Source organism: Capra hircus, chromosome 1 (genome assembly GCF_001704415.2).
Source record: "Capra hircus breed San Clemente chromosome 1, ASM170441v1, whole genome shotgun sequence".
Taxonomy (NCBI): domain Eukaryota; kingdom Metazoa; phylum Chordata; class Mammalia; order Artiodactyla; family Bovidae; genus Capra; species Capra hircus.
The window spans coordinates 21265087-21290416 of record NC_030808.1 but is presented as its reverse complement, the minus strand read 5'-3'; the positions used below and the strand labels follow the sequence as shown (position 1 = coordinate 21290416).

At 37.4% G+C, this 25330-nt stretch overlaps 1 protein-coding gene and 1 pseudogene across 2 annotated transcripts in view; both read right to left on the bottom strand.

Annotated features, from left to right (window-relative positions):
• On the bottom strand, positions 2710-3824 carry LOC102181535 (annotated as a pseudogene).
• SAMSN1 (SAM domain, SH3 domain and nuclear localization signals 1) overlaps positions 8326-25330 on the bottom strand; it is a 101442-nt gene continuing 84437 nt past the window's right edge. For both annotated transcript variants that reach the window (XM_018053029.1, XM_005674768.2), the window contains exons 6-8: positions 22669-22872; positions 20335-20485; positions 8326-9301 (exon numbers count right to left, since the gene is read on the bottom strand). In XM_018053029.1, the coding sequence (XP_017908518.1) occupies positions 9102-9301; positions 20335-20485; positions 22669-22872 (555 nt within the window). In that variant the 3' untranslated portion in view covers positions 8326-9101. The remainder of the gene's footprint in view (positions 9302-20334; positions 20486-22668; positions 22873-25330) is intronic.

The window sequence follows — 25330 nt, the reverse complement described above, 5'->3', positions numbered from 1 at the left end:
ATTCTAGTATTGCTTGTGGTCCTACCTTTTCAATGGTATTTTACTTTTTACCCAGAAGGGATATAAACACTTCCTTGACAGTCCTTTCTGGTATATTTCATCTCTAAGTATAACAAGAGGAGGAAATAAATGACCAAATAGGTGCTGATAAGCTCTGCAGCAATCAAAGATAAAAGGCTCCAGAAAAACATCAGGATGTGGAGTTTCATTTTGAAACACACTTCCTAGCAACTGGAGAGAATAAGTGTGTCTACATTCCCTAGTTATGAATAGCTAAACTGTCAATGACCTTGTCACTAACCAGAGAGGAATTTTCTGTTTCATTTTCCCTCTGTATTGAGGTAAGATCGTCAGCACCAGGAAAAGGGAGGCTGTATTCCTTCACTACATTTTATTCATCTCCTACTACATGTCAGATATTATGCATGAAGCCCTGACTCATACAACTCCCTTTTTTCTCTCTGTTGATAGCTTTCTGCATAATTTTCAAGTCTTCAGAACTTTGCCAGATTCTATGCTCGGACATTTACAGTTGGACCAAAGTCACAAAAGGACAGCTTAGTTGGAAAGGAGGAAAACGGAGAAAAAAAAAGTGCTAAGAAGTTACATAAATGTCCTTTAGCATATACCCTGTTCTAAGGGCTAATGTACTGTAGCAATTCATCAGTCATTCTAATAGTCTTTTAACTTCTGTCTGAAAGCCTACTAAATGCTAACATCTTAAATGTTTAATATTCTAAAACATATTTTCATTAATCATGCAAATTATCTAGGCATCTATATTTTACAATAACTCTCTTCGGAGATTGCAGCCTAAGGCTTTGTGTATGAGAGACCCACATTGGTGAATGATACTGTAGATGAAATATAACATATAGAATTTTAGGAATGAAAAGTTGCTAGTAAAGTTTCAGTAGCTATGTGTTGTCACAGTTATGTTAAAAAATGATATTAATGTAATATACTTCTGATTAAGTAGCAAGCAACTAAAATATGCACTAGCTTCATTCTATTCTATTACTTAGTTGGTGGATGGGTATTAATGGGGTAGATTTTTTTTAATTTTTTTGGTGAAGTTGTTGGTCATGTCCGACTCTTTGTGATCCCACGGACTATAGCCTACCAGGCTCCTCTATCCATGGAATTTTCCAGGCAAGAGTGCTGGAGTGGGTTTCCATTTCCTTCTCCAGGAATCAAACCCAGGTCTCCCACATTGCAGGCAGGCGCTTTACCATCTGAGCCACCAGAGTAGATGGTATATTGTGCTAAAAGAAATGACCCTATGTTTCCTCACAAAATGGGCTGTGGACTCTGTTGTTATAAAAGGATAGGATATGAGTTCCTTGCAGTTAGGTTGGCCTGAACAGCACCATGAAAACTTCCATTTATATACTGCCAGTCACCCCAATAACAAGGATTCTTAGTTGCTTGGGAAAAGGAGAAATATAGTGGTGGGCCCCCTGAAACAGATGAATGAGGAATTGAAAGAATAAAGGCCATGAATTTTGGTAGTGTTAATGGAAATGCTTTACCCTGAAATGACTTGATTTCAGCAGGGATGGAGGTTGGTAGTGAAGTAGAAATGACCTGTGACCATGGAAATGTAGAGCCACGGAGGAGGGCTCACTGGACTCAAGAACATCACTTAAGTAACTGGAACTGAGAGTGATGGCAGTGGCTCAGTGCACTTGCCCATCTCCCAAGAGGAAACAGATGGCACAGTAGCATTAGGACAATTCAAAAAAGTCTTCTTTATAAAGGGACTAATTACAAACGTGTGGGCAGAGTAGAGAGTAGGGGAAACATTTGTGGCCATGCAGGTAGTGAAAGCTAACAGCTGTTGTTAAATACAGGCCTTAGGAGATGAGAGAAAGGAATTTGAAGGAAAGGGAGTCATTATAAAAAGTCTCATCTGAGGGTTTGTTGACCTTTGATTAAGGGAGATGGCCAGCACAAGGTGATCTCATGCAGAGAAAAAACACCCTGACTTCGCTCCCTTCTCTCCCTTTAGTCTTCTTGATGGGACTTTCCATTCACTGAGCCAAACAAGAACCTGAAAACACAGATTAAGAATATGGTCCCTACAGATTAGCTTCCCTGAGTGGATACCAGGGCTTCACATATGGAGAGTGGGGGTGATACAGGGAGTCAGAAACATCTCATTTCAGTATGAATACCACTTTTTTAGCTATGTGACCAAAATCATAACCTCTCTTTGAATGCTTTTCTTATGTTTCTTTTCCTAAAGCGTTTCTTGTATGGTTAGTTTCTTTCACAGTATCACCTGATACTATATATTTATTATCTTAACAAAATTTCTAGTAGTAGTGCTGCTTCCCCAGTACATAAGCATGAACTACCTTAGCCTCTGAGTAATCAGATAGTTTAAGAAAACACATAGCTACTTGCCATCCAGACAGTTCTGAACTTTATTCTGAACATTCCTATACCGTTTGGTATGACAGTGTGCTTCTAAATATCTGTTGTCTGTACCAGTAAAGGAACTCCAAGGTCTTCACTTTTTTACATTGTTGGCCTTCTCGCTTTTTCTTTTTTTTCAGAAGTTTGGAAGGCCTTTCTTGGGGCTACTCTGAGCCCCTCACAGTGTTCCAGGAACCTATTGGTTTTGCTGTTGCCTTTGCTTTTTGGATATTTGGGAGGGAAGGCAGGAAGACCATCCTTCTCTCTCTTGGGAGAGAAAAGGCCCTTTTAGGGGACTGAGATGAGGTGTGGGAAAAGTAAAAAATTCAACAGGAGCAGAGTCTGGTGGGGCCTGGAAGTGGCCAGAGCTTCCTTAGAGAGAATGGAGGTCAGGAGTATTGGCTTCATAAGAGAGAAGGTGGCAGTAAGAGGGCCTAGAGTCAGGAAAAGCAGATCGGTGGCGCTTTGGGCCAGGTGTGGCCAGAGAGTGTGCTTGTGGATGTAGAGAAGGCTGATCTGATGAGGGTAGCCCAGCCAGTCCAGGGACCCAGCAGCCCCGTGGCCAGTGCAGGGCAACCTAGCTTCTGGCCATGTCCCAGGTATAACCACCATACCTGGGCATGGCAGGGAGAGTTCAGGGTGATGCCCAGACCCAGGTTCAGGGAGACAAAGGGCTGGCTGTCCAAGTGTACTCACTTGGGCCGTTTATACCACTTAGAGCTAGATTGATGGACCAAGAAAGATCCAGGCCCAGTGTAAAGAGAGTCAATAGACATCTCTGGCACCCAGCAAGAAGGCCAGTGAGGGCAACCCGTAGGAGCTTAGCTTCCATGCTATGGGCACGCAGGGGACAACAGCCAGCCCAGGACACCACCAGTTATTAGGCCAGTCAAGCCCTGATGAGGGAAATATGCTAAGAGGAAAACCCAGGACAAGCCAATTGCCTGCAGGAAGGTCAATAAGCCAAGCTAGGTATCACCCTCACCCAATGACTGTGGATCCAGGTGGCCACCTGGGAAGAGATAGCTGTCATTATGGACCAGAGGGCTGTTCCCACAAGAACAGTGTGGGGAGGGCTGCCGGGACCAGTTTCATAAGAAGAGGGGAACAGGTGAATCTGGGCTGGAGTCTAGCTGTAATGCCCAAACTCATTGACCCACCAAAAGGACCTGTCTCCAAAAAGAAACCTCTTGAAGAGGAGGTTGAGCCACTTGGTGAAGAGGCTGATGCATACCACCATGATGCCCACCTGGTGAGAGGAATAGTAGGCCATGGGATAGAGAACAAAAAGAGACTCTTGGAGTGTCCCAGAAAGGTGATCCAGAACCACACGTTCTCCAATCAGGGAAGCTGGTTCGCAGCACCTCAACTATCATGATCCCTGTGCCTGGCATGGACTCCATGGCCACCGAAGAGCTGGCTTGACCAGGGTTTGGTCTGAGGTGGTGCATCCCTCCTTTGCTGCTGTGAAGATGGATATGTAATATCCAGGCAAGATTCCTTCCAGACCAGACCTTTCTCCTTTGGTGGTGCTATCCTCCAAAGATATTTTGAGATCTCTTGGAGAGAAGGCTAGGGGCTACTCCTATTCTGTGGAGCCAGGCATACACAGCAGGTGCTGAAGTGGGACCCTAAGTTTGCACACACAACTGGTTAATTGGTCTGTGCCTTCCTCCCCCCAGCTCAAGACTCTCATGCTTGAGTTCATTCACTATTGATTTGGAAGCTGACAGATTTGGAAGCCTCTTAATTTTGAGGGGTTGTCCCTAAAGTCTTGAGAGTTCTTATATACAGCACAGAATAGTCACACTTCTTCTCAGTTCTAAGCTTGTTTGCTTTGCCCTTCTCCTTTCCATAGTTTGCTTCTAATTATATTTCTCTAGTAAAATATTTAACCATTTCCTCCTGAATCATGGATTCTAAGGTGCAATAAAAGTCCAAAGGGAAATATATATATTGTTATACATAAAGACAGATTTCCGCCCCCCCCCCCAGAGCATTTTCAGTGATTTCTGCAGGAATGAATGAGTAAAGGTTTCAAGAATGAATAGTGGCAGAAAACCAACTTACTATTGTATACAAGTCTCTGCAGCCCCTGGGTGCAAGTACTTCTGTATCTCCTTTTGTTGAGTTCTCTATTTTTTTATGAATATGCATATTGGGGGAAAAACTTCCATCTGCTCCCTTTTAGCTGATTCTATCACTTTTTTGAGCTGTGCATCACTATGAAGCTTCAGAGAAAAATGATCATTTACATTACATATAGATGTAAAGGAGAGAAGGAGTTGATGAATTGCAAACAAGTATAATTTATATGGACAAATTGTGCCGGACGTGAATTCACCCCATTTTACTCTGCAAATGGAATGATTCCTGCCGAATCATTTGGCCAAGTGCCCAAGAACTCAGAAAAGAAAATCATCCTGTTGGCCTGTGCAGCAGGATTTCACCTCTCCCTATGAAGAAACAGGGACTTCCCTGGTGGCTCAGACAGTAAGGAATCCTCCTGCAATGCAGGAGACCCAGGTTTGATCCTAGGGTTGAGAAGATGCCCTGGAGAAGGAAATGGCAACCCACTCCAGTACTCTTGCCTGGGGAATTCCATGGACAGAGGAGCATGGCGGGCTACAGTTCATGGGGTCGTGAAGAGTCAGACATGACTGAGCAACTGGCACTATATGAAGAAACAGTGCTTTGCTCTAGGGCTCACCAGGGACTCCAGAGGTCAAAAGAAATCTCTGAACATTCTAATGTTATTCCTTACAGGTTCTTCTGTCATGGTTTCATAATTTATAATATCGTGTGGACACGTTGCTACATTGTGTATGTGAGAAATTTGCATGATGGAGGAAGAAATGTGAAATAATAAAAAGATTTTCCTGGTAGCCTCTCCCTCTGCACATTTGCCTAAATGTCTAGGTAGTGCTAGGGGTAAGGAGCCTGCCTGCCAATGCAGGAGACATAAGAGATGTGAATTCTGTCCCTGGGTCGGGAAGATCCCCTGCAAGAGGGTATGGCAATCCACTCCAGTATCATTGCCTGGAGAAATCCCATGGACAGAGGAGTCTGGCAGGCTACAGTCCATGGGGTCACAAAGAGTCAGACACAACTGAAGCAACTTAGCACACGTACATGCAGCATAAAAATTTAAAAATATATGCCTTACTTTCAGCATGTCTTTCTACAAGGCCTTTTTTGTTGGCTATATCACACTCAGCTGTGACCCTATACTGTGTACACCAAGGCCTGAGGTGCAGCCATAATCCCAAATCTTTTATTTATTTAATATAGGCATTCATTTCTATAGTCATTTATCCTTAAATGATTATTCCTATCATGTGACAAGAGTGAAGAATCAGAGCTAAATGCAGTAAAACCTCTTCCTTAACTAACAGGAGTAAACAAAGAAATATTCTGTCATGACAGAATGGTCTTTGGCTGTGAAGGTCTGTTGAATCAGCGGACTCTCTCCTTGATGTTGGAGAACACAGCTGTCTTAGCCCGCAGGCATTTGCGTCTGCAGGGTTTCAGATCACTACAAGACCATGCCAGTGTTATAGGAGCATGCACACGGCTTTGATTCGATGTTCAGGCATCGGTTTTTATGCACATACTGCATGCCTTATGCTGAGTGTTTTGCACACAGTATCTCATTTAATCGACAAAATGCTATGGAATATTAATACAACAATTATGTATATTTTGCAATGGGAACGAAACAAAGCTCAGAGGATAAGTGACCTGCCCGAAGTCACACAGTCCTCAAACCAGGATCTCCAGTTGATGTGTTGAGGTCAACACTGGGTGTGATGAGATGAATTCAGTGTTAGGACAGGACGTAGCATAAAGTGAAGGTTATGTCTGTCTTATTTCCATAGCCACAAAACCTGGTCAAATTTAGAAACTGTTATTCTTTTACCTATATTTAGTCCCTATTCATTTTGCTTTCAACCTTTACATAATTTTAGCATGACTTCCCACTTTATGAAGGAGTGCTTGAAGTCTGCCTGCAGATTAGTTATACAGTTTTCTTTATCAGCGGTGGCGGGGTGGGTGGGAATGGAAGTGCATGTGTGGGGTGATGGAGTATCTAAAATTTCATCATGTTATTTTCTCAGAACTTCTGCTTGTAACGGAAGTTTCTCAACATGAAATGTCATCAGTTTGGCCTCGCTCAGGAAGTTGCAAGGCACTTGGCTAACCTCAGTGCGTTGGACGTTATCTAAAATATGACAATCTTTAGCTGCCTGGCATTTTAGGACTTTCAAAAGTTATCTGATTTCTTAATGAATTATTTTCTTAGTTTAGTTGATTTAAAAAACTATGATAAAATACTTCATGGTGAAGGTATATTCCCGTTTATGTAAGCAATAGAATGGTGGGTGTGTGTGTGTGTGTGTGTGTGTGTGTTGGGGGTAGAGGAGGGGGGACCAAGATTTAAATAATCTATTTTTTGCTCTTTTCAAAACAGTATTATAAAGATTTTATCCATGTATCTGAAATAAAATTTCTCTGACTATGCATTCTGTCATAACAAACTTGAGTCTGTAAACCATAGGCTCTCCCTGGGACCAGAATAATCATTGAATTCCAGAACATGAAAAAGTTTTACAGGCTTTCTATACTGAAAGATTCAGCTGGTTCCAGTAGAGAGGCTATGGTGAGATGGTGGTGTGCTTAGTCGTGTCCAGCTCTTTTGCAACCCCATGAACTATAGCCCTCCAGGCTCCTCTGTCCATGGAATTTTCCAGCCAAGATACTCAAATAGGTTGCCATTTCCTCCTCCAGGGGATCTTCCCTATCGAGGGAATGAACCCATATCTCTTGCGTCTCCTGCAGTGGCAGGATGATTCTTTACCACTGTGCCACCTGGGAAGCTCATAGATTGAACAGATTGATTTAAATATAGATATGGAACATATATGGGAATAATAATTGTATTTAATGCACTCCAGCAAACAACTCCTAAATGCCCACTCTGTACCTAGTTTTATACCAGCAATTAAAAAGACTAAAGAAAATAATCTTCATCACAAGAAGATCACCGTGTCATGGAAGGGCAAGTGTCATAATAAATAAAGTATAATATGATAAGTGTTTTAACCAACAGAGACACAAATTGCTATGGAAACACAAAGGGGAGAACACCAAAGGGAATCATTGAAGGCTTCACAGAATAAGTGATTTTGGTGGTGAGTCTCAAGAAAACAGAGGGAGGCTTCTGGATATAGAAATTAGCAGGAGCCACTCCAGGAAAATAAATAATGTAAGAAAAGTCAAAAAGGGAATAGTGAATTCAGGACATTGCAAGTGTATTGCTTTGGCTGGAGAGTATAGCGTGAGAGGTGGAAGAAAGATATGACTCATAGGGTAGGTTAAAAATTGTTGGGGAGGATTTTGTATATCCTGGAAGGTTTAAATACTATACTAGAGACAATGAAAAGCCATCACACAATTTTAAGCTGAAAGTATGTGATTTAATTTTTGTGTTAAATCACATACTGAATTGTGCCTTCCCCATCCCTCAAATTCATATGTTGAAGCTCTAAACTCCATCATATGGTATTTGAAGATGAGGTCTTTGGGAGATAGGTTTAGATTATGTCATGAGGGTGAGGACATCATTATGGGATAATGAGAGCCTGCTGTCTCTCTCTGCCTTGTGAGAATACAGCAAGAAGACAGGCCAGGAAGAGAGATTTCAGCAGAACTCAACATGTTGGCAACTTGATCTTGGATTTCTAGCTTCCCAAACTGTGGGAAATGTTTCTATTGTTTAAGTCACCCAGTCTATGGTGTTTTGTTAGGGCAGCCTGAGCTGATACATGCAGTTATTCAGGAAGTAGGCCAAAACAGATGTAGAGTTCAGAAAAGAGACTGAGGTAAGGTGATTGATTTGCAAATCATATATATATATGTTTTATAAGCATATATACTGACAATAAAATCTTATCTGGTAGAAATTTTTTTGTCTGAAGTTCTAAGGTGACATATACTTTAACAACAGTCTGGAGAATACCAAATGCATACAGTTTTTTATCATTAAAATTAGGGTATTTCAAAATTAAAAATATTTACACTTAAAAATGAGAAATCTGTACAGTTATTAAAATTAGTTTTACTAAATCAGAATTGACAATATGTTTTTATCTATACTTTCATACAGAAAACAGTGAAGAAATCAACAAAAATAATTACTAAAACTCCACTGTGGATTAGGATAAAATGTCTCTAATACTAACTCACACTTTCCCAGTAATTATAAAAATGAGTATAAATGCTGCTTGGACAATTAAACAGACAAGCTCTGTTACTATTCACTCAACAATATACACAAATTGAAAATAGGCATGTATAAAATAAGGGGGAGTCTTTTTGCAGAATCACTTTTGCACTTATACAATAAAGCTAAATAAACATACCCCAAACTTACATTATCTTTCTTCTGATACAGGGAAGTGAAATATTAACATTTTAGCACTTAAAGAAATAAATATACATATTATTTACAATAACTGGGAATGTTAGAGATATGGGTTTTTATTTACAATTATCCCCATTAAAACATTTTAACTTCAAGTAGTATCTGCAAATACTTCTCTTCTACCCCTATTTGATCTTTTAGCTCAGGAAGAGTTAAAATGGGACACATCTGTAGATACACAGTTGATAATGTATATTCAGTCACTTGGCTCTCTGATAGTAATCTTCTGTACCATGTCAGACAGATTTTCAGACTCCAGGTCTTCTTTACCATTATCTGAATTTTCTGATGAGATGTAACAACCAGAGTCCCTTGGGCAGTCATCTAACTGTGACTTATTTAAGATGTCTGGGCTTAAGGAGAGGGGCATGGATTCACTTTCTTGCTCTTGAATAGCTGTAAATGGAAAAGAGAGAACTGGTTAGGCAAAGCCATGAAAAGTTTTGTTCACATATTCATTCATCTTCAAGTTATTTTAACTGTTTCAACTTCATTACAGTGGAAACTTCTGTAAGTAAATGATATATTTGTTCATCATAAATGAGATGGTTGCTCTCAAATATTCGAGCCACTATTTCCTTAGAAGATAAAGTTTTCCCTTTGTTGCTCACTTGGAGTTTCACGGAATTCATGGAACTGCTTACAAAAGTGAAGATCAATATGGGCTCTCCTTTTACATTGATGATAAGTTGCCAAAGAAAGCAGATTGTAGCCACAGTGTGACTGATGCCTTGTCCAAATACTCCTTAAAGTAACATTAGAAGAAGTCATTTGTAGTTTTAACGTACAATCCTAGTCAATAGTCGTTTTTGCGAACAATTTGAAAATCATGATAATGTTGATTAATGAATAAAAGATCAATGTGAGAAATAATATACAATAGAATTTCAATGACTTGGAATTTAATAATTTCCATGTCACCTATGCTTGAATTCATCAAAAAAGTAGACATAAAAACAGATATTTTTTATCTTTTGGCTGTGCCCCATGGCTTATGAGGTCTTATTTCCCCAACCAGGGATTGAACCCAGGACATAGCAGTGAAAAGTGCTGAGTCCTACCCACTGCCAGGGAATTCCTCAGGTTGCTTTTAAATAGTATAACATTGTATCCATTGAATATGCTTTTTGTAGTTTGCTATATCTTTGTTTATATTTCTGAATAACAATTATATATATATATTCAGGTTGGTAATCCTGTGTCATCAAACCAGTATTCCTAATATAACAGGTATTGTCATTTTGGGTAAAAAATAATATTAGAGATGTAATGAAAGATCTTTCTAAAGAACCTAGGAGGCTTATAGTGTTACTCTTCTCAGTAATTTTTAGCATCAGTGTTCTCTTTGTCAAGGTGAAGTTTCTTTCTTTCCTGAGGAGAGGAGATGGATCTTAAGGCACCATCTCTCAGCTATATGAGCATGTCTTGCTATTGTCCCTTCTAAACCTGAGACTGCTCTACTTTGGACATTGGAATAGCCCTACATTGGAAGAACATACATTTCAGGGTGGTTTAAGATCTCTGCCTTCAGAGGCTATGCATTCCATCTCATTCCAATGAGAAGAAAGTAGATCTAAATTTCAAAATCCTTGGAAGAAGGAAATTGTGTACTGGTGTAATTTTCCTCAGTTGACTCAAGTAATCCACGCTTTATCTTGTCTACATTTCTCCTGCTTTTAAATGCATTTTATAGGCTTCTGATAAATTGTCAACATTCATTTATGGTTCAGTGAATATCTAATTGCTATCAACCTCCATTACAAGAGAGAATTGAGCCTAGCATCCTTGTGTCTAATGATATGTTCTCCTCAATGTATCTATAATGGCACTAGTTATGCCCCTTTCATGGAGGAATGGAGCAAAGAGTCACTTAAATTATTTCCATATTCTGTGGTTTCATATGGGGAACATAGGTTGAAAAAGTTGGAAAACAATGATAAAAATAATTTCTTAGTATATTCATTTTTGAAATGAATCATAACAGTTCTTTTAACCTTTTTTTCAAAGTTTTTATTCACCACAATGAAACCACATTTATGCTAGTCTTCTGAATCTTCTCCACATTTGCCACAACTTTATTTAACTGTGGGCTCAATTATCAAAAATTTAAGCCTAGTGATGTTATAACTAGTTCTTGGTATAAGGAGCTTCAAATTAATGTGAACCTTTTGTGATTATTGTTTTAAAATGTTGGCTATTGTGAAGCAGTTTGTCTTTATTAGTTATAAGCCTTTTAGCTTTAGGGGAATCTAGTTAATCTTGACTAGTCTTGATAAGTATCAGTCATTCACTTGTGGTTCCAAGCCCTTCTTTTGTGAAAAGGCAGCACTGAAATGGGACCTCAGTCTTTAAGGAAAAACCTTTTCCTCTTCCTTTGCTTTTTTGTCTTATTGCCACTTCAGTGAAAGAGCTGGCTCTGTGTTCCATTATCCAAGTGTTTCTGGAAAAGACCAGAGGAATTAGCCTTTTTGCAGTGCTTCCTGCCACATCAACAGTGATCACCATATTCAGAGTGTGATCCTCTTCGTCAGAATGGTGGTGGGGATAATACCATATTTCCCCAGATATATTTGGGCTTATTACCTCAACACAAAATTGAAAGAACTGAGATCCCTTCTTCAGACTGCCATCCTAAAAGCGACTTAGCATATAACTACTTCCAACACTGTACTCTGTTTAGGTTGATTACTGATTGTAGGACTCTTCAAGATAAAAAACTTAGGCTTAAAGACCCTGATTTCTAAAATTAGCTCTTTTCCTTTCCCCAAAATAAGTACTTAGGTTGTTATTTCATCCTCAGAGAGTTCTATATGTTCACCCCAAAGGGCAACAAAGTAAAGAAACAATAAATCTAACTTTAAACAGAGAATATGCCATTTTTAATATTAGTAATAAAATGTATCTGTTTTTGTTTCCGCCTGAGAAACGCTGTATCACATTCTCCATATTCTAGGAATGGTTCATTTTAAATACAGGTTATTTATTGTAGAAACCTTTCATCTGCAATTTTTATGGAAAAGGGAAATAGTTTCTCAGTATGGAAGTTATGCAGCACAGTAATTTACAGAACAGCAGTAATTTGCTAAATGATTTCCTAGTGAAATGAAAACACGACTATGCCTCCTCAAAAGCTTCCCACCAGGCTTGCAATAATCTCAGGCAGGTGATCAGCTGGAACCCCTCAACTGTAACTATAAAAAGAAAAGGCAGGTCATTAAGTTATATGATGGAAAGGAAAGCTATCTAGCATTCAGTTTTTGTATTTGGAGGGTCAAGATTTTCCTGTTGTTGTTTTTTTTTTTTTTCATCTGGACACTAATGACTTAAGGATTGGCATAAACCTAGGTCTTATGCTATGGGTAGTTTTTCCAGCAGAGGAAATGAATTCACACTAATACATTCACATGTTCTTTCTAAGTCATTTAGTCTCTTCATGTGGTCATGAAGCAGAGGAAAGCTAACTGACCTACCTAGAAATTGAAGCTATATCCTTCATCAGTTTTGTCCCATGGTCCAGTCATCTGAGCTAACCAGGTAAGTAGCACATTGGAATAAGAATCAGTTTGACTATAAAATTACAGACTTTCCTTAGAATATCTGAGTGCATCTTTTTATACAAAAACATTTCTGATAATACGTGAAGTTAAAGAATTAACATATAATTTTTCCATTTTTTTAAATTGTGTAAAAACATATGGACATCATATAATGCACAAATGAAAGTGTTAGAATTTTAGATTTCTATATTTCTGAGATTGTTTACAATGTTTTGTATTTTATTTTAATAAAGAACAAAATTAAAATGGTACTTTTTTTTTAATAAAGCCCCTGAATGGTTTGAAAATATCCCCAAAGCTGTACATTTGAAAATCTGAGTATACTGAGGAATTAGTAAGTAATCTGAAAAAGGGTGTATCTTATTGCTACCAGCTAACGTCAGGCATAAAGGAGTACAGAAAGCAGCTCCAAACAGTTCTGCCCTCTATGTAGTGAAAATAAAATGATCATTTTAAGAAAAGAATTATTTATAAAACATTTTGTCTTAAAGAACTAATTTGAATATTAAACTATTTCATTTCTTACCAAAATTTTTAGGGAATTGTATAAAGCCCGTGGTTCAACATAAGGTAGTGATCAATGGAGATAAAAAGTGATGTGGCGATTAGAAAATAAGACAGCTAATATAATTATTCATAAAATAATTATATTGAGTTGTGACATTTAATTAAGTATAGGCAATCTCAATTATATTAAAAGTGAAGAAAGCTTTAAGGAAATCCAACTAGATCCTAATTCTGGGAAAAAGCTATCATGCCCTGAAGAGAAAAATCTGTCCTATATTCACATATTAGAAAGCTGAAGATTTAATAAAAAATGTAAACTACTAGTTTTTGCTTGACTTTCCTAGTTTTCTTTACACAAATATTCCAGATTTTGACTTTATTATCTTGTTTGCCATAAATATGAAGCTTCAGTCCTTTATACCATGTACTATCAAGTAAAATCCAGAGGGCATAGGAAGATAGCTGACCAATGAAAGTGCTCAATAAACAATGTATTTAATAAAAAGAATGCAATACTTAGGTTAATTAAAGGAAATATGAACTAAAGAAAATCAGGTAAGAAATTTTGTTGAAATTCAAATGAAGACACCTCTTGGGCCTTTGTATTATCCTCCTCTATTTTCTCTAGTCCAGTACCATCTTCAGAGAGGGAAAACAAGGCTTATGCACCTTTGTGGTTTAATCGCTAAGTTGTGTCAGACACTTTTGTGACACCATGGACCCTAGCCCACCAGGCTCCTCTGTTTCTGTGATTTCCCAGGCAAGAATACTGGAGTGGGTAGCCATTCCCTTCTCTAGGGGATCTTCCTGACCCAGGGATTGAACTGAGGTCTCCTGCACTGCAGGCAGATTCTTTACTGTCTGAGCTACAAGGGAAGCATTTTAAGATGGTTCAAAATTTCAGCCTCATTTTTAGCTCCATATCAGTTCCTCAAACCGAGACTCAAGCGTTCTCCAGATCACTGTGGCTATATTTATTTGGCTAGAGATAGCATTGTCCATGGAGGGGAACATTCACTAGACAATATGGCATAACCTACTTATTTCTGATTTCATCTTAAGCATGTCCTTAAATTACCTAAACATTTTAATTTTCTATTTAGTGAATAACTGATATTTATTTTATTTGAATACTAGTCCACCTTTTGAAAAAACAACAAGAACAAAGTGAATACAAGAATCACTTCATGGGAAACCAACCAGTGGCTGTTTTCCTGAGGCCATGAAAGAATATGGAGTTGAAACGACTCTCCCTCTGTTTGCTAACCTCTCTTTGCATTCAAGCATCATCGTCGCCCCTCTAATGAGCTGTTTTCTGGAGAGTACGTCTTTTCACTTACACTCACAACAGCTGCTCACTGTGCAGGCTCCTTCAGTGGCACAGAGTCACACTCACTTGAGATCTAATTGCTCTGTACAAATGGGGATCTCATATCAGGCTACCACGTCCCCAAGCACACATCCCCATGAAAGGCCTTGGTCCCAGGAAGTATTTGCCCTTGGTTGAATTGTTGTCCTATTACACTATTCTGATGATGACCAAATAATATAAAAAACTATTATCATACTGCTTCATTAGGGGTCTTGGGAAATCAATATCACATTTCTTAACATTTAATTTAATCCTGTTTACTTGACATGGTGAAATGATAATTTCATTATTTTAAAATTTATTATATTTGGCAAAACAGGATTATGTTACATATTACTAATCTACAATTTGTTTTTACCATTTACTATGTTTTGGGCATCTTTTCATGTCAGTCTGTATTTAATTCTCCTGATATCTTTATCCTGCTTTATTGTTTGCCTATATCTTATTTATAACAAAGTAACTACTAATAGAAGTTCACATTAGTTTTAGTTTTGAACTGAAACTCCTCGTAGTTTAACTAGTATTTTTATGCATTGTAGAAGTTAATCAAATTCCTAAAATTTGGAATTTCTGGATTCAAAAGTATACCTAGTATTTTTATGCATTGTAGAAGTTAATCAAATTCCTAAAATTTGGAGTTTCTGGATTCAAAAGTATACCTATTTTAAACTTTGACAGTTTTTTACATTTTTAGAAATCTGCTCACACACTTTCACCCTTACCTGCACACATGGCTAATGTATGCATGAAATGAGTCTTAACGGCATATTCCAACACCCAGCTGCCTGTAACAAAATCTTTTATGTGTAAAGTGGGATTGCAGGGGACTCTAAACTTTATAACCAGAAAACAAAGTTTTGCCTACTATTTGCAGTTCTCTTCATTCTCTCACTCAACATATATGCTTTCCACAAGCATTTGTTAACTATGGATTCAATGCCAAGCGTGACACTAGGGGCTTTGGGAAGGCACATGGTGATAGAGGATTGTATCTGGTTTGACCAGGGTAATCACTACAAAGCCATGCCTAGGACACAATCACAGTGCAATATAAAGACAAGTACAGGAATGCCTTACATGTACAGATGTTACAAGCTCTCTAAATGACTGAGGTGAAAATTCTATGAACTGTTTTCTCTGGAGATGGTTCTCTGAAGTATAATGTTTTTATTTCATTTTTTTTTTTGTTCTTTGTATTATATGGAATATGGCATCTATCATAATTTAAATTTTAGGAGATAAAACTAAAAAAAATTTGAAGAAAGTTTACACGAGGCAAAATGGCTATGACTAGAACTAGATATTAAATACATATTTAGAAATACATAAAAGTAAAATGCCCATGTGCCTCCTCTGTGGAGAGAGTCAGCATATATTTTCTTAAAAGCTGCGTGTTTCTTGAATCTCAGTCCAAATCATATGGCAAGTGGGTTGGAAACAACAGGCACGGATGTCAGGGGCTAAGGCACCAGGCAACCCTGGCACACTGTCAGGCCAACTGCTGGACTGCTGCTTGGCATCGCTACAAAGCTCCCCTGCTGGCCGCTCATGTTCCAGGCTCCTGGCTGGGCTTTGCCATTTGCCCTGCATCGCTGTGGGCAGGTAGGCAGGCAGGAAGGCACTAGCGGGGATAGTTGAGCGATGTGGAGCTGCTGTGACCACAGCTGGTGCCAAGGGCCTGGCACACAACCCACCCTTCCCCCTTCCTCCTCACTGAGCACTGTGAACCAAGGGTGCAGGTAATACCTCCAATATGTTATATACAGGTTCCAAGAGAGTTTGCTTATTCTGTTACGAGGTTGTTTTTGGTTTTCAATTTAAATTTTAATTATCCCTGGGCTATTGGGAGAGCAAGATATTTCCATCACCTATTTTCCCCAAGGAGGATTGTACACATTCTCACAGACACACTTTTAAGACACATCAAAGTGCATCTCTGCACAGGAAAAGAGAAATGAGTTCAGAATAAAAAGAAAATATTTACTATAAATAGCAGTTAACTATCTTTTTATTTTAAAGAGGCATTTCTCTGCAAGGCAAAGGGGTCTTGAAGGTTGTATTTATGGAAAAATGCACACACATACACACACATAGTCTCTATTCTCTTTTTTCCTTGCTGGGAATATTTATTCAAAGTAAACAAACCATTTTAAAATTCAGATGATGAATAGAGAAGCTCTAAAGTGCACAAAATAGATTCCACTCATTGGCTCCTTCAAGAGCCAAGTCGTTACCCTAATTTTTCTTCTCCTTCTAACCTCATCTAGATTCCCAGCTGAAGGAGCCAGTAGCCTGATTCTGCTCAGTTCTAAAGTGTCGTGAGAAGAAATTCAGAATATCTCTGTGCTAGTCTTGCTTGGAATTGTAGAACCCAAAGTTGCTTTTCTACTCTAGAAGTCATGCAATGATCAGTCCTAATACCACTCAGCCCTACTGTCAGTTTGTTGGAGAAGCGTCTTTACCTCCTGTCAACCAATGACCTAAAAAAGTTTAATCCAGTTAACATTCTCAAGGTCAAAGCGGGTACAATGCTGTCTATTTTGGCCTAAGAGAAAAGGGAAACTGCTTGTTCTAAGTCTAGATTTCTGTTTGTTCCTGTCCCATTCCCCACCCTTTGGTCCCTCTAAATGTATTAAAGGCTCACATTGGAGTTTGTGGTCTTTTCTATATTATCTCAGAGCTTTAACTCCTGTGATCATAACCGGTGCCCACTCTGCTCCCTTTTTATACTGAATAATAAGCAAAGCAAAACTTTCTAACCTACATAGCAATGAAACGCTAAACTAGGAATTTATTGACATTCCCCAAACTGACATTATTCAATGATCAAAATAAAATGCATACATAAAATTGTGGTCAATTTGCATACCCCATTCTTCCACATAACAAAAAAAAGCTATTTTAAACCTATGACTGTGACATGAATTTGTTTTTAATAATGTCTCATTTTTAAACAACCATATATTCAAGGTCTTTATCATTCAAAGTACATGAAGGTTGTGCATTTAATCTTTAGCATGGTTGTAGAAGATATGATTCACAGAGTAGAGAATAGATAAAAATAAGCATGCAGCAGCATGGTGCCGAATCATCAGAACTCACCATCTTATCAACAAATAAAAGTCATTCTTCTTTATTTCTTGAGCAAAGCAGTTTCATATAAGATAAATAGCTTTCAGTCAGAATAGCCTAACATGCAATATGCATCTTTTTGACATGTATATTCTAATACTACTTTAGACCGTAAGATTAAAAGAGGAAAAGTCTCAGGGTTGTGTGCTGAGAACAAACGCTGGTTGAATCTGCATTTTTTTCCATTTTTCATCTCCTAGAATTTGGCTCTGTATGGATATGTTTGTACATTACTGGATATTATTAAATGGTCAACCTCTAGTAACCTTCAAGTACTGTTTTCTAAAGAGAAATAATTCAGGGAATTTTTATGCTTTTTATATCAAACATGGAAAGTCACATCATAATTTGGAGAGATTGTCTTTTGTTTTCAGAGACCAGGGCATAGTAGAATGTGTTTCTGATAAGTTTAAGAGACTGGGTTCTAGATATGTGACCTTGAGAAGGCTACTCCAGTTCTAGTTTCCTCATCTTGTAAAGGAAGAATTTGAGTCAGATGGTTTTTAAAATTACACCTAGCTCTAAGATGATATCATCTATAAATTGTACTTTTGTTAACAGAGAAGGTACATGGGTGATGTGGAAGGGAGAATAAAGAAATTAAGTGGATACCTTAAGTGGCCCAGGCCTTTGGACTGGACTGATCGTCCCTCTGTGGGTCTCTGCGGAGCGCACTTTCATGACTTAAAGCCCTGTTTACCAAGCCTCTCTGGCCCATTCCATTCACAAATCCCGTTTCAATGTAGCTATACAAGCCTTTGAACATTTAAGGCTGTCATGCTGTTACAAAACTTCCTTTCTCACTTAAATATTAACTTCCACTTTCTGAGATGGACAAGTGAACTGAAGTTCTTGAGGAAGTCGACAAAACAGTAGAAAGCTTGCATTTTCAAATAGTCATTATTCTATTCATATTTATTGGTTTGTTATGTGTGGAAGAAATAACTTGTTTTTATCTTAAAATTTTATTTATTTTTTAAGAACTTTTTTTTTGTAGTAAATTACCTTTAATTAAAACTCCAACTCTACTACTAATCTAGCTGTTTGGCCTCTTTGAAGTTCATCTCCGAAATATTTTCCCATCTATAAAATGGGCAAAATAGCTACTTGGATGTTATTGTAGAAGAAAAGCAATTATTTATTAGTGTTCAAAAAATACTGTTTTTCCTCCCTCTATTTCAGTATCAGCTTGTTTGGGAGAGTACTGATAATGATACTGAAAATCATAACTTTCAAGACAGAATCCATTTCTTGGTATAATATTGCATAGTGAGGATCCATGTTTTGAAATGACGAGATGTGAAAGGAACTGCCTCGTTTATCTGGAAGATATCCCTAGACCAGTTTACACTGATCAGTTTGGTTTTGGCTTGTAAATAGGTTACTTTCTTAAGTCTGACCTTTGTTTGCCTCTATGACCTGATTCCTTTCTTTTCTGCATCTCCTAGCCACCACAACTTCAAAGAAGGCATAAAAACTCCTAAGCCTAAAGGATGAAATCAGTTCTGTGGGTGTCAAATTAGTGATGCATGTGAAAACTCCTTGAAAAGGATAAGGACCTTTGTGAGCTCAAGAGAGCAAGTAAAAATTCAATAACGTACGATTTCTATAAAGTAAATTAATTCTTACTAGACAAAAGGCCCATGTATAATAAATATGTGCAGTTCAACACTGCCATTTCGTGAGACATATGAGGGAGAATAAAGGAAAGCTCACGAGGGGACCATCAGGAGGCCTGGTTCCTATGTAGAGCTTTTCTCCTGACTCTCAATCTGGGCTATTAATTGCAGTATAAGAAAATCTAACAACATCACAAACACTGGTCCTAGCTTCCTAATTCACCAACTGCATAAACTTGGGCAAGTTTCTTATCTTCTCATTTCTCATTATAAAAATAAGGATGATACCACCTCAGAGAGTTGTGGACAGCTTTAAAGAAGATAGTACCTGTAAAGACCCTGGCTCAAAGCTTTAGAGAACATGTTCAAAAAAGTAATTAATGGTTATTATTCATATTACTTTGTAAAGAGAAGGTTGGATTAGGGGACATAAGTTCTTTTTCATCTTTAGAATTAGATACCATCTCCCTTTTTTTTTCTAATGAAATACTCCTGACAGAGTTTGGCACTCCCTGAGCTCAGGGTTTAGGGAGCCCAGTCAGATTTGGTCAGAGTAATGGTCAGATCGGGCAGTTGTGAAAACAAAGGCTAGCTTATCTTTATAAACCCAGTTGGTGTGGCCAATATTCAAGTGAATCTTCATGTGTTACTCCACCTTCAGTTTATACTTACAAATACAGAGACAACGACCTCAGATAATAAAAGTAAGTGCTGAATATTTTTGCAAACTATTATAGCATTTTGAAAGAATACTATAAACACGTACAAGATGTGACTATATGGTAATGAAATGAATTTTCTTGTATGGGGCAAAGGCTCATTAGCTCAGAGCCATGCTCTCTCTGTGCAGTTCTACAAACGTTGCATATGACAGTTCTCGCTAATGGCTCATGCTGTCACTAAATATTTGTCTCTGACTCCCCCAGTCTTAGGGAGTGCGGACACCCTCTTGTGTGTAAATTAATAGGTCTGCAGAATCTAAATGAAGTATCCAATAAAGCCCTTTCATTTTCTGTATCCAGTAAGCAGCAAAAAAAAAAGAAAGAAAAAGTCCTCTTTCTATTTATTGATTTGACCAGAGTTGTTGTTTCCAAATGTATAAGAAAATACTTTTTTTTTATTGGAAAGAATGCTTTATATGATTCTCAGTAAATAAAACTGGGAATTTGTTTTTAATGATTTTACTATTTACATTAACCTTTGATTCTGTGAGGGAGAAGAGTAGCTAGGCATACTTACTTTCTTCATCAAGGAGATTTTCAGCAGCTGATAGTAACCTCATCCTGTCTTCTGGGTTTTTAATGTTTAATTCAATGAGATGACTCTCTTTTATATCCTTTAAATCTTCTAGGGTCTCGTAACCATTGAGCAAAAGTGTTGAAGTATATTCCTGTGGGGAAGAAAAAACTTTGTACAATATAAACTACTCAGATGAAACATTTTACTTTTAGTTATTTTTAGATTTTTAAAAAGTATAGAAATGTATGGAAACAATGCATTGGAACCGAAAGGTGCCAACAGAACTTTTGCTTAATTTTATTTTATTTGTACTAGTTTTCTACAGATGAACGCAGGACCTTTAAAAAGCATGTTGTACATTTCTCACCTTCTGGAAGGACAAATGTAAAGAAGAAATGATTACCCTAAGCAATGCAATGCTAAATCATGGATCAATTAAATAGCTGGATCACTCATCCCATCTGGCACATTTTCACTTCTCAAATAGCAAAATTGAAAAAGCTAGTGTTTTTTTGGCTATCAGTAAAATGCCTCTCATAGAGTATATTATAATAATATTTCTGGATCTGTATCTCTTCCTGTTAGCTTGATCGCAAAATTATCTACCCTCATTAACTTCTTGGGGCAGGTCAAAAAAGGAGTTTGAAACAGATACAATTTATATAAGTATACCTAACATTTTGGTTGAAAGGTATTTTATAAACCTAGGGCATTCCAGACTTTTTATTTAATTAAAAGCTTTTATTAAGCATTAGAACACTATGGTAGGGAAAAGTATTGTTTCCTTTTCTTAGCATGTATATTTTGTCCATCATTTGCATTAATATATATTAGTTTAAAATTCATAAGCTTCTGATTTCAAAGTCTGTATGTTATTTATGTAACCTCTGTTCTCTGTAACAGAATAAAAATGCAAAGTGAATTTAAATGCTTTTCAACTTTCTCAAATATTCCTCCCATTTTACTTGATCATTAATCCAATATCCTTATTTTAGTTACTAAAATTGAATAAGAGGATATAAAAGTTTTAAGTAATCAGAAAGAACTTATTACTAGCCCTTTATTTATTTAGAAAAAGGAAAGAAAGAGTAGCAAGTCTGTTTAAAAATAATGTATCCTAAAAGGATCACAGAATCAGAACAGAAAAAAAAAAAAAAAATCCCAATCTGATGTAACTAACTGAGAGTTCTTGAGTAAGTTTCGCTTCCTCAGACCTTGGTTTTTTCATAGGTCACAGAACAAACAAGTAGCTGAAGTAGGATTCAAACATGTGCCTCCTCCAAGGAGCATACCATTTGGAGGGCACCAATAGTAATATTGAAATGTCTATGTTGTGTGTCTACAGATAGGAATACAGCTAGATAATTCAGGAGAAACAGTTAAGGAAAGATTAATTGGTTATTTTCTTGATGGTGAATTTTGAAAACTATCAAAATAACTGCTGTGTTAGTTTTCGAAGTAGATTGCAAAATGGTAAATTTAGTGAGGCTAGGCATAGCGGATGTACATGCCATTTAACAACATAGAGATACTTCATAAAAATTTCTCTAATATAACAAGAAAATAACTGGATTATAAATAGAGACAACAGTTTCCCTAACACAATCATTATGGGGGCTTAATAATCAGTGTTTTCTAACAAATTTCTTTAAAAACAAATTTGGTTACCTTCTACTGAGTTGCTTTTGATCTCTGCTCTATAGGAAATACATTTTCTTGTCTTTCTTCCTTTCAATTCTTTGAATTTTTACCTTCACTCTTTATATTCTGTTTATCATTCTCATTACCAAGTTTCCTCTGGGTCTTTTATTCCCCCAAATGTATTTCACTTTCCACTGCACTTTCTTGTTCTAATCTCTAGGTGCTACATACCTGTTTAATTGTTCAGTTATGTTCGACTATTTGCGACCCTTTGGACGGTAGCCTGCCAGGCTTCTCATTCCATGGGATTTTTCAGGCAAGAGTACTGGAGTGGGTTGCCATTCCTTCTACAGGGGATCTTCCCAACCCAGGGGTCAAACAGGAGTCTCCTGTGTCTTATAGTGTCTCCTGCATTGCAGGCAGATTATTTAGAAGCTGAGCCACTGGGGAAGCCCAATTTTTACTGTGACTGCTAAATATCATTAGAATTTAGTCCAAGTGATGTTATATCAAGACCTGTCCATGCATAAAGAAGTGGTTATGGGTAAATAAGAGCTGTCCTTGGAAAACAGATTTTCCCTTGCTGTAAGTCATGTATTTTTTTTTTTTTTTTTAGCAATACACAGTGATCCATTCTTCCCAGTTATTCCGTCTGTATGCCATCAAAATCAAACAGGCCGTGGGTTTGCTAACCTGAAGGTGAATCCTCTCTAGGAACTCCTGCAGCGTCTCAGGCTTTTCCATTCCACTCCTTCTTTGTGTCTTCATTTTCTTGGGGGCTGCTTCTTCTGATATGACATCCACATAGATGAATTTGAAGTTTCCCACTTTATTGTTCAACATTCCTGTCCACATCCCCATTGGCGTTTTGCAGATAATATCTATGATATCTCCTTTCTAAAGACAAAGAAATATAAGTTAGATTTCACAGATCTCTGATGCTATGGCAATTGGTAGGAGAAAAAAAACACTGGAATCATTGAAAATTAGAACGAGGGCATACCATTAAAGGGATTTAGAGTTAGAAATAAATCTAAGAAGAAATTCCTTTTAAAAGTTTAAGGAAGCTATTTGCTAGTAATGTTGAAGAAAACTCCAACATGCTTGAAGAAAAACTCCTAACTGTATTTGATGATGTGTTTATGTTTTTGGAATCATATCATTTATCAGCTTACATTTGTAGAGCATCTTGTAGTTTACAAAACATTTTGCATATATTAAGCTCTTTTATGTCCATAATACATCTCTTCAACCTATATGCTAGGTATAATTATTACTATTACTCTAAATATTATGGAAAGAGAAATGCAAGCATTTATTTCTCAGGAACTCACAGAAAGTTAGTGGCAGCACCAGAACTCAAGCCTAAGTTGTCTGAATTAAAAAATGATGCTCTTTTCATTTATCCTGCCAAAACAATACACATGCAGCATCATCCCTGGAGGGGCTCCCAAGATGGGAAAGGGAAGAAAGAAAAGTCTATGGCTCTGTCTGTGCTTCTAGTTCATCAGAAAAATTCATATACTTTGTAAAATGAATATACCTAAAGTATTGCATCCATCTAAAATAATGAAAATGTTCAGAACTTTGTACATATAAAATATGTAACAAAATTATATATGTACTAAGGATAAATTATGCTATTCTAGATCAATTAATACTTAATCAACTAATATTTAATTAATACTTAGATTGAGTTTCACAGCAATAGTTCAAAATATGAACGGAATGCTTTGGGACTAACAGAATAATTGGTCTGTCTCTTTATTCACCTCTAATGTATGGCAAAACCAACACAGTATTGTAAAGTAAAATAAAGTAAAAATAAAAATTAAATAAATAAAATTTAAAACAAAGAGTAAAAAACTTCACAGGGGTATTTTTTTTTTTTTGGTAAAGAAAGTTGATTTCTATGTAAATACAGTGTCTACATTTAAGAGTCATAATTACTTCTTTAAGACTTTTAGCTGTCTACCTTAGAGATTACAGAATAGATTCTGACATTTTTTGCCATTTTAGAGGTCTACCATCAAACAAAGCATTAAATCTGCTACTAAAAAATTTTTTTTCTGCTGCTCTTGAATGTGCATTCTTCCATCTAATACACAAATTGTATTTGTAAAAGTAGAATCCAATGTGATTAAAAGATCAGGTCTTTCCAATTTATTGAATATTTGACATTCTGATCCTATGAGCTGCTCATCTAGTTTTTCCTGCCATTAATTATAGGGAATCAAATCCTAGGCTAGATGATATCAGCTAAGCAGACCTAGAAAATCCCCAGAGGCTCTAGGGGGTTGTCTCAAAGTATCGTAGTCTTATGCTGCACCCTTCTTATTATCCTTTAAACTTGTAAAAATACATTATAGGTAAGCCCACAGGCTACAGGCAAAAATCAAACTTCATTTCGGATAAGACCCTGGCTGGGGACAATACTATTCATTACCCAGTGATGTCTACGGGATTTTTATTGTGTCCTACAAGAGCTCCACAAACATCCCCCTAAGCAGCACTAGGGGTAGTGCACTGCATGGTATTATAGGGAAGGATGAAATCTATCCTGAATCAAAAGGGTTTCAATGTGTTCCCTTCTGCTGCCCTCCCTCCACAATGGTTACTTGGGTATAATCCTCCTTTCCCCAAGACTTGGACTTAGACTTCAAATCATTTCATAGAAATAAGTAAGGAGCTAACTGTGGAAAGAAATGTTTCCCTCATTCTCCAGCTGAGCTTATTCCAATTTGATACCTTAAAAGGGATAAAGAGAAGAGCTGAATGCCTTGAATGTGCAATAATAATATTAACACTTCATAGCTTATAATATTTATGGTTAACATTGGTTTGGTATTGACAGTATCAGTTCAGTTCAGTTCAGCCACTCAGCTGTGTCTGACTCTTTGCGACCACATGAACCACAACACACCAGGCCTTCCTGTCATCACCAACTCCCGGAGTTCACTCAGACTCACGTCCATTGAGTCGGTGATGCCATCCAACCATCTCATCCTCTGTCATCCCCTTCTCCTCCTGCCCTCAGTCTTTCCCAGCATCAGGGTCTTTTCAAATGAGTCAGCTCTTCGCACCAGGTGGCCAAAGTATTGGAGTTTCAGCTTCAACATCAGTCCTTCCAATGAACATCCAGGACTGATCTCCTTTAGAATGGACTGGTTGGATCTCTTTGCAGTCCAAGGGACTCTCAAGAGTCTCCCCCAACACCACAATTCAAAAGCATCAATTCTTCAATGCTTAGCTTTCTTTATAGTCCAACTCTCACAACCATACATGACCACTGAAAAAACCATAGCCTTGACTAGACAGACCTTTGTTGGCAAAGTAATGTCTCTGCTTTTTTAAT